The sequence below is a fragment of the Nerophis lumbriciformis genome, linkage group LG14, assembly GCF_033978685.3.
Source record: "Nerophis lumbriciformis linkage group LG14, RoL_Nlum_v2.1, whole genome shotgun sequence".
In the NCBI taxonomy this organism is placed as follows: Eukaryota; Metazoa; Chordata; class Actinopteri; order Syngnathiformes; family Syngnathidae; genus Nerophis; species Nerophis lumbriciformis.
The window spans coordinates 32,800,363-32,809,709 of record NC_084561.2 but is presented as its reverse complement, the minus strand read 5'-3'; the positions used below and the strand labels follow the sequence as shown (position 1 = coordinate 32,809,709).

General features: G+C 40.8%; 1 protein-coding gene across 1 annotated transcript; it reads left to right on the top strand.

Moving 5' to 3' along the window:
- Positions 1-7,432: 7,432 nt before the first annotated feature.
- On the top strand, positions 7,433-9,013 carry foxc1b (forkhead box C1b). Its single transcript, XM_061976353.2, has one exon. It carries the CDS (start codon positions 7,444-7,446, stop codon positions 8,707-8,709), a length of 1,266 nt encoding a protein of 421 aa, XP_061832337.2. The 5' UTR covers positions 7,433-7,443; the 3' UTR covers positions 8,710-9,013.
- Positions 9,014-9,347: the final 334 nt, after the last annotated feature.

Sequence of the window (9,347 nt, the reverse complement as noted above, 5' to 3'; positions counted from 1 at the left end):
ATCACGTGTGACATAAGATTCTCGACCATTTCGAGTGCATGCTGTGATGTCACTGCCTTTAGTGTCATCTAGAAACTGTCACCACATCATCTTTTTGCATCATCTTTTTCTCCATATTAACAGAGTGCCAGCCCAGACACATGTTGTATGAGGTTTCTGCAGACACGCTCAAGTCAAGACATAATTGAGGAACAGCCATACATGTCACACTGAGGGTGGTCATATTTTATTTTATTTATTTTTTAACACAGATTGGCAGACCGGGGTGGTGGTTCCTCTCTTTAAAAAGGGGAACCGGAGGGTGTGTTCTAACTATCGTGGGATCACACTCCTCAGCCTTCCCGGTAAGGTCTATTCAGGTGTACTGGAGAGGAGGCTAGCCGGATAGTCGAACCTCGGATTCAGGAGGCACAGTGTGGTTTTCATCCTGGTCGTGGAACTGTGGACCAGCTCTATACTCTCGGCAGGGTCCTTGAGGGTGCATGGGAGTTTGCCCAACCAGTCTACATGTGCTTTGTGGACTTGGAGAAGGCATTCGACCGTGTCCCTCGGGAAGTCCTGTGGGGAGTGCTCAGAGAGTATGGGGTTTCGGACTGTCTGATTGTGGCGGTCCGCTCCCTGTATGATCAGTGTCAGAGCTTGGTTCGCATTGCCGGCAGTAAGTCGGACACGTTTCCAGTGAGGGTTGGACTCCGCCAAGGCTGCCCTTTGTCACTGATTCTGTTCATAACTTTTATGGACAGAATTTCTAGGCGCAGTCAAGGCGTTGAGGGGATTCGGTTTGGTGGCTGCAGGATTAGGTCTCTGCTTTTTGCAGATGATGTGGTCCTGATGGCTTCATCTAGCCAGGATCTTCAGCTCTCACTGGATCGGTTCGCAGCTGAGTGTGAAGCGACTGGGATGAGAATCAGCACCTCCAAGTCCGAGTCCATGGTTCTCGCCCGGAAAAGGGTGGAGTGCCATCTCCGGGTTGGGGAGGAGATCTTGCCCCAAGTGGAGGAGTTCAAGTACCTCGGAGTCTTGTTCACGAGTGAGGGAAGAGTGGATCGTGAGATCGACAGGCGGATCGGTGCGGCGTCTTCAGTAATGCGTACGCTGTATCGATCCGTTGTGGTGAAGAAGGAGCTGAGCCGGAAGGCAAAGCTCTCAATTTACCGGTCGATCTACGTTCCCATCCTCACCTATGGTCATGAGCTTTGGGTTATGACCGAAAGGACAAGATCACGGGTACAAGCGGCCGAAATGAGTTTCCTCCGCCGGGTGGCGGGGCTCTCCCTTAGAGATAGGGTGAGAAGCTCTGTCATCCGGGGGGAGCTCAAAGTAAAGCCGCTGCTCCTCCACATCGAGAGGAGCCAGATGAGGTGGTACGGGCATCTGGTCAGGATGCCACCCGAGCGCCTCCCTAGGGAGGTGTTTAGGGCACGTCCGACCGGTAGGAGGCCACGAGAAAGACCCAGGACACGTTGGGAAGACTATGTCTCCCGGCTGGCCTGGGAACGCCTCGGGATCCCCCGGGAGGAGCTGGACGAAGTGGCTGGGGAGAGGGAAGTCTGGGCTTCCCTGCTTAGGCTGCTGCCCCCGCGACCTGACCTCGGATAAGCGGAAGAAGATGGATGGATGGATGGATTTTTTAACACTGTTACAAATATGCGCCACACTGTGAACCCACACCAAACAAGAATGACAAACACATTTCAGGAGAACATCCGCACCATAACACAACATAAACACAACAGAACAAATACCCAGAATCCTTTGAAGCCCTAACTCTTCTGGGCTACAAAAACATCCCCGCTACCACCAACCCCGCCCACCTCAACCCCCCCCCCCACACACACACACACACACACACACACACACACACACACACACACACAAAACCTCAACCCCTCCCCATCTCCCGAATTCGCAGGTCTCAAGGTTGGCAAGTATGCATTGACGTCACTTGCGTGATGCAAGCAGAGAAACATTTTGCCGCTTTACCACGACACCCGCACACGCTCTTCCTCCCTCCCTCCCTGCCTGCCTCCCTTGCTCACCCGCCTGCTCGCTCCCGCCCCCGTTGTAAACAGTCCGGGCGGGGAAGACGAGCGGTCCGGTAGCTTCCAAAGCACTCCGCCGAAGGACCGAGTGACAATACAAAAGTGTGGTGCACTGGACCCCAGCGCTGATACTCCGACAGAGAGTCGCTGGGCGAATCAGATGTGTAACACGTTAGTGGTGATGTTAGCCCGTTCGGGGCTAATTGTGCTACCGTAACTGTAAACTCCACAGCGAGCCGCCCCCTACCCCTCCCGTTGGCTCCAGACAGAGACGATATTTGATGCAATATTTCTTTGTTGAGCACAGAGGCACCCCGACGTGTCTTATTTCGTTTCATTTCATTTCATTTTTATTTATCTCCTTCATTGATGTGCATCTTTGATCGATAGACAATTATACCACAATTATTCAATTATACATTTACACACCAATACCTGAGAAGGAGCAGGATGAAGAAAAATCTTATATTTGTCTGCCCCCTTCAAAATAATACATAGTCTTACTTAATGATATCATATAAACCAACAATTACATCCAAATATAACGAAACCGAACAAAAAAACCAAAATAAGTAATATACACCTCACGGGATGATACAAAACAAATACAAAACCAGGCAAAAAATAAGTAAAATAATAAATATAAAGCAACATGTAAACACTTATGGCTGTCCATATGATCTTATTGTTCTGTCTTTATATATTTTTTCAATTGGAATATATTTTTACAATCTCTTATCTCATTGTAAAGAGAATTCCATAGTTTAACCCCCCCATATGCACATTTGTTTTAAAGTTGTCCTTGAATACTGATGTTGGAAATGACCTTTTCTTCTATGCTCTTCATTCTCAGAAGTGATGACAAACATTTTTTGTAAATTTGCTGGCAATGTTATACTTTTAGCCTTAAACATGACACATAATGTCTGTAATTTTACTAGCTCCTGTAATTTCAATAAACCCAAATTAATTAATAATATGTTAGTGTGTTCTAAGTAATCTACTTTATGAATAATCCTTATAGCTCTTTTCTGTAGTTGATACAGAGAAAGTTGCGGTGCACAAGGAATACAATTTGAAACGTCATTATACAACTAGACATGCTGAGGAGTATGCAAAATACCAGGGAGATGAGAGAGTGAACTGGGTTGCAAATTTTAAAACCATTCTACTGAGGCAACAAGATTTCGTCAAGAAAGCAAGCGAAAAGAGCGATGCAGCAGTCAAAGCTAGCTACATGGTGAGTGAGATGTTTGCTAGGGCGGGAAAGCCATTCAAAGAAGGTGAATTCATTAAAAAGTGCATGTTAGATTTTTTTTAAGAAATCTTTTCTTGCGGCCCAGCCTCACCCAGTTTCTGCATCCAGTGGCCCCCAGGTAAATTGAGTTTGAGACCCCTGCCATAAACCATGCATGTAAGTGGAACACAGAACACAGTTCTGATGTTTTCTGAAATATAATGCTGCATTGAGTCATACAAGTATTCCTTATTTGTAAATAAGTCCACTTTACAGATAGCTACAACCACAAATTTGCATTGAATTGAACAACATAAAATATATAAATTCAAGACAATTGATGTTGTAAAAATGTTTCTATTGTGACAGCAGGATTTCCATAGCAAAGCCTGATATTACGTGCAGTTCATATGTGGCTATTTAAATAATTTGTTCCAGGGGAGGGCTTCACGGTGGCAGAGGGGTTAGTGCATCTGCCTCACAATACGAAGGTCCTGAGTAGTCTTGGGTTCAATCCCAGGCTCGAGATCTTTCTGTGTGGAGTTTGCATGTTCTCCCCGTGACTGCGTGGGTTCCCTCCGGGTACTCCGGCTTCCTCCCACCTCCAAAGACATGCACCTGGGGATAAGTTGAATGGCAACACTAAATTGGCCCTAGTGTGTGGATGTGAGTGTGAATGTTGTCTGTCTATCTGTGTTGGCCCTGCGATGAGGTGGCGACTTGTTCTGAGATAGGCTCCAGCGCCCCCCGCGACCCCAAAGGGAATAAGCGGTAGAAAATGGATGGATGGGATGGATGTTCCAGGGGACACATTTCCAGAAAGGTAAGGACCAGGGTGCTGGACTACTCCCTTCATTATTATTCCTATTTAGAAGGGCCGCTACTACCAGTGAATACTATTATTACACAATTATGTAATGCATTTTATTAGTAGATTTTTTTTTTAACTAAAATGTAAAAAAAAATATTGTAAATTGCAATAATTTCACCTCAAAATTGAGTGTATAGTACTGTAAATGGAAGAACAGTACTGCTGTTTTTATGGTGAAAAAAGGCAGCTCAGTTGCCAGAATTTTACTGTAAAATGTACATTTGTTTTTTTACTGTAAATACAAAAAACTGCAATTTTACAGTACAATTTGGCTGCCAGTTTGTTTGGTTTTGTTTTTTTACCGCAAATCAACCACTGTAGATTTTTCGGTGTAAATGCCAAAACGGCACCACAGTTTATTACAGTAAAAAAAAGTACAGTTTTTTTTTTTTCATTTAGAGAAAATGCTGTAAAAACTACAGTACATTTCACAATTTTTCCATAAAATCTATTGCTACTTTTACATTGCACAATTTGATGGATCATTTTTTTTAAATCATTATATTTATTTATATTTAAAAATGGTTTGAATGTTTGATAACATATTTTTCTCCCAAGTTTTAAAATGAACCCAGGGGAACACATTCCAGGGCCACATTTTGCCCTTGGGCCACCAGTTGAATAGCACATGCTTTATAGGCTCTAGTGTCAAACTCATTTTCATTGAGGGCCACATTGCAGTTATGGGTGCCCTCAGAGGGCCGTTTGTAACTGAGTAATATATGAATATAGATTAATGGGTTTGCTTCATGATATTATTACACAATTGCATTTGCACTTGATTACAGTATTATACCTGTATATATGTTTATATATATATATGTGTTTTCTGAGATGGTACTTGATGAAAAAAGTTTGAGAACCACTGACCTAATGCATAAATATTAAACAACTATACACAAAAAAATTTTGGGTTAAAAAAATAACCCAATTTTAACCCAACTGCTGGTTCAAAAAAGGACGAGCCCCTCATTTGAGTTACTTTAACTCAACATTTTGGGTTAATTTTTTCAACCCAACTATTGCGTTACATTATTTATATATATATATATACATATATATATATATATATATATATATATATATATATATATATATATATATATATATATATATATATATATATACATATATATATATATATATATATATATTTTTATATATATATATATATATATATATATATATAAATATATATATATATATATATATATATATATATATATATATATATGGCCCCTGCTCATATATATATATATATATATATATATATATATATATATATATATATATATATATATATATTATAAATAGGGGCCATATATATATATATATATATATATATATATATATATATATATATATATATATATATATATATATATATATATATATATATATATATATATGGCCCCTGCTCACTAAAAACTGCTGGGTTATTTTGATAACCCAATTTATGAGGTGCTAGTGTTGGGTTAAATTTTGGAGGTATTTTTATGAAGAGCAATCCATTTTTGGGGTTATAAGGGAATTATTTTAACTCAATTTCTGGGTTTTCAAAATTATGAACCATTGTTTTGGTTGTTTTTCAACAAGTAACACATTTTTGGGTAAAAGGCTTTTTTTTAATTAAAAAGTTACTTTTTTCTTGAAGGGAATTTTATTAACATTATTTACAATCACCCAACATTGAGCTAGAATAACTCAATTTTGGGTTAAATAATTCAACCCAATAGTTTGGTTGGGAATAACCCAACATTGAGTTATCATAACTCTACTTTTTGGTTAAATAATTCAACACAAAAGTTGGGTTGAAAAAATGATTTCAAAATGTTGAGCTTAAACAATCTAATTTCATTGGTCTGGTGAAGATAAGGTCATTTTTTTAAAATAAAATAAAATAAGATAAATAAATAAAAAACATTTTCTTGAATAAAAAAAAGAGTAAAACAATATAAAAACAATTACATAAAAAATAGTAATTAATGAAATGTTAGTGGATCAGCAGCACACACAATCATGTGTGCTTCAAGGACTGTATCCCTTGCAGACTGTATTGTTCTATATTGTAGCTAGGAACCAGAATATTAATAACAGAAAGAAACAACCCCTTTTGTGTGAATGAGTGTGAACGAGTGTAAATGGGGGAGGGAGGTTTTTTTTGGGTTAGTGCACTAATTGTAAGTCAGTGGTTCTTAACCTGGGTTCGATCGAACCCTAGGAATTCGGTGAGTCGGGCTCAGGGGTACAGCGGAGGTCAAGACACACCCGACTCATGGTGTAAATAAAAACTTCTCCCTGTCGGTGTATTACGGATACGGTAACAGCAGAAGTCACACTGATTTGCAGGTGTGTAATTTGTTGTGAGTTTATGCACTGTGTTGGTTTTGTTGTTTGAACAAGGTGATGTTAATGCACGGTTCATTTTGTGCACCAGTAAAAAAAACACTTTAGTATGGGGAACATATTCACCATTAATTAGTTGCTTATTAACATGCAAATTAGTAACATATTGGCTCTTAACTAGTCATTATTAAGTACTTATTAATGCCTTATTCGGCATGGCCTTAGTATAACCCTAACCCTAACCCTAACCAAATAACTCTAAATTAAGTCTTTGTTACTTAGAATATGTTCCCCATACTAAAGTGTTACCAAAAACATATAACTTTGTCTTGAATTTGAAAAAAAACAACATTTTATTTTTAACTAAAGAAGGGTTCGGTGAATGCGCATATGAAACTGGTGTGGTTTGGTACCTCCAACAATGTCAAGAACCACTGTTGTAAGTGTATTTTGTGTTTTTTATGTTGATTTAATAAAAAAATAAATAATAATAAATAAATAAAAAGGCTGAGTTTAAAATAACTCAAATAAGGGTTTTTCTGAACCAGCAGTTGAGTTACAATTGGGTTATTTTTTTAAAACAACATTGTTTAGTGTGTGGCCACATTTTTTTAAACACAATGCTACCCCGGGGTTCAAAAGTTTGGCCACCCCTGCTTTAAATTAAATCTATTTATAGCCTTTTATCAAAAATATCGTTCATGGAGGAATTCAGGAATGCTTCACTGACATCTCAACAACGTCTTTTAGGGAGTGTGGGATAGGAAGAGGGCAACTTTTTTTTTCATGACCAAGTAGTTTGTTTTTTTTAGCCAGATGTTGACTCTGTCCTCCAATGGGATGATGGAGTGCACATTCGGGGAGGAGGAACAGAAGTCAAAAGGAAAAGTGTTCAAAGTGTACGTGCGTTTAAAAAAACTCTGTGGTCCTGTTTCGAGCCGTTTTAAATGTTGCGCTGTCTCCGGTTCTCTGAGGGCAAACCGCAGTTTGAACAAGCGGACGATAGCGAGAAGAAGAACAGAAGGTTAAAAAAAAAATCGGTGACGTTTGGACGCAGCATGCAGGCGAGCTACTCCATGTCCAGCCCGAACTCTTTGGGGGTGGCGCCTTTCATCGGCAGCGAACAGAACTTCTACCGGACAGGAGCCGGTTACGCCGGGGTGTACTCCCACGCAGCCCACGAGCAGTACCACCGCGCGTACAACCTCCAGCAGCAGTCTAAAGACATGGTGAAGCCGCCTTACAGTTACATCGCTCTCATCACCATGGCCATCCAAAGTGCACCCGAGAAAAAGGTGACCCTGAACGGCATTTATCAGTTCATCATGCAGCGCTTTCCGTTTTACCGGGACAACAAGCAGGGCTGGCAGAACAGCATAAGGCACAATCTGTCCCTCAACGAGTGCTTCGTCAAAGTGGCCCGTGATGACAAGAAGCCCGGCAAGGGCAGCTACTGGACCTTGGATCCGGACTCTTACAACATGTTCGAAAACGGCAGCTTCCTACGGCGCAGGAGAAGGTTCAAAAAGAATAACAAGGAGGACCCTGTGAGACCTGCTGTGCGCATCCAGGACATTAAGACCGAGAGCGGGACCTCCACGCCGCCTCAAGCCGCGTCGCCGGCATTGAACGCGGTTCCTAAAGTGGAAAGTCCCGATAGGAGCAGTATGTCGAGCGGCAGCCCGCGGAGTGCGCACCATCACGGCTTCACCGTGGACAACATAATGACGTCCCCGCGGGGGTCTCCTCAGGTCGAGCTCTCCCCGCCTCTTATCGCCTCCCTCCCGACCCAGACTCCGACCTACACGTCGCCGGCCTCCGGCCACAACTCCTGCACGGTGTACCACTGGGACAACTTCTACAGACCCTCGCACGTGACGTCACCCAGCGCCGTGGACGACGCCTTGCCCGAGTATTGCGTCACTGCTGCAGGCCACGGAAACCTGAGCCACGTGGGCCAAGGGGGCTACCAAGGCAGGATCGCGTCGTGGGGCGGCGACGTGGGCCACCTGAGCGCGGGATATCCCACCCAGCAGCAGAACTTCCACTCCGCACGGGAAATGTTCGAGTCCCAGCGGGGCGGATTTAACAGCTCGGACATTGGGAGTAATAATAATATTAATAATAATAATAATAATAACGCCTGCCAGATGACCTTTCCGTCCATCTACCGCACATCCGGGACCTTTGTTTATGATTGCAGTAAACTCTGAGAGTGTCTTTATATGATAATAACTCCAATATAGTCCTCCTTGTATTTGTATTTTTTTTTTCAAATGCATCCTTAATGGACTTTAATGATTCACATATTTAAATTAAACTTTAAATTATACTAATGTATTTTTGTTTTCGTAGGAGTGATTGATAGGCAGCTCGACAACCACGGATTTTTATACCACACTTTTTATAAAAATCATATTGGTCAAAACCCTTTTTTAAAAAAAAAAAAAAAGAAGACATTACATCAGGGGTCCCCAAACTTTTTGTCGGGGGCCGTGATGTATATATGTAGAAGAGTTTCAGGGATATATATATATATATATATATATATATATATATATATATATATATATATATATATATATATATATATATATATATATATATATATATATATATATATGAATTTTGGACACTCGCGGGCTGGATCCGTAGTTTGAGGACCCCTGCATTACATGTTGTTTAATAAAGTGCCATGCTTATAATTGGAGTGATTTATTAGTGCTATCAAAGTGGAGAAAAAATATCACAATAATTACTATAAATTAAATGAGGCAACTCATGAGTGTTTTATACCTGCATGAAAAAGATAAAATCTGTGATTCAGGGTCACAATTATCAAGGAATTACA

Coding starts and splice junctions, on each gene's coding strand:
- foxc1b (XM_061976353.2), top strand. CDS start 7,444: ATGTTGCGCTGTCTCCGGTTCTCTGAGGGCAAACCGCAGTTTGAACAA.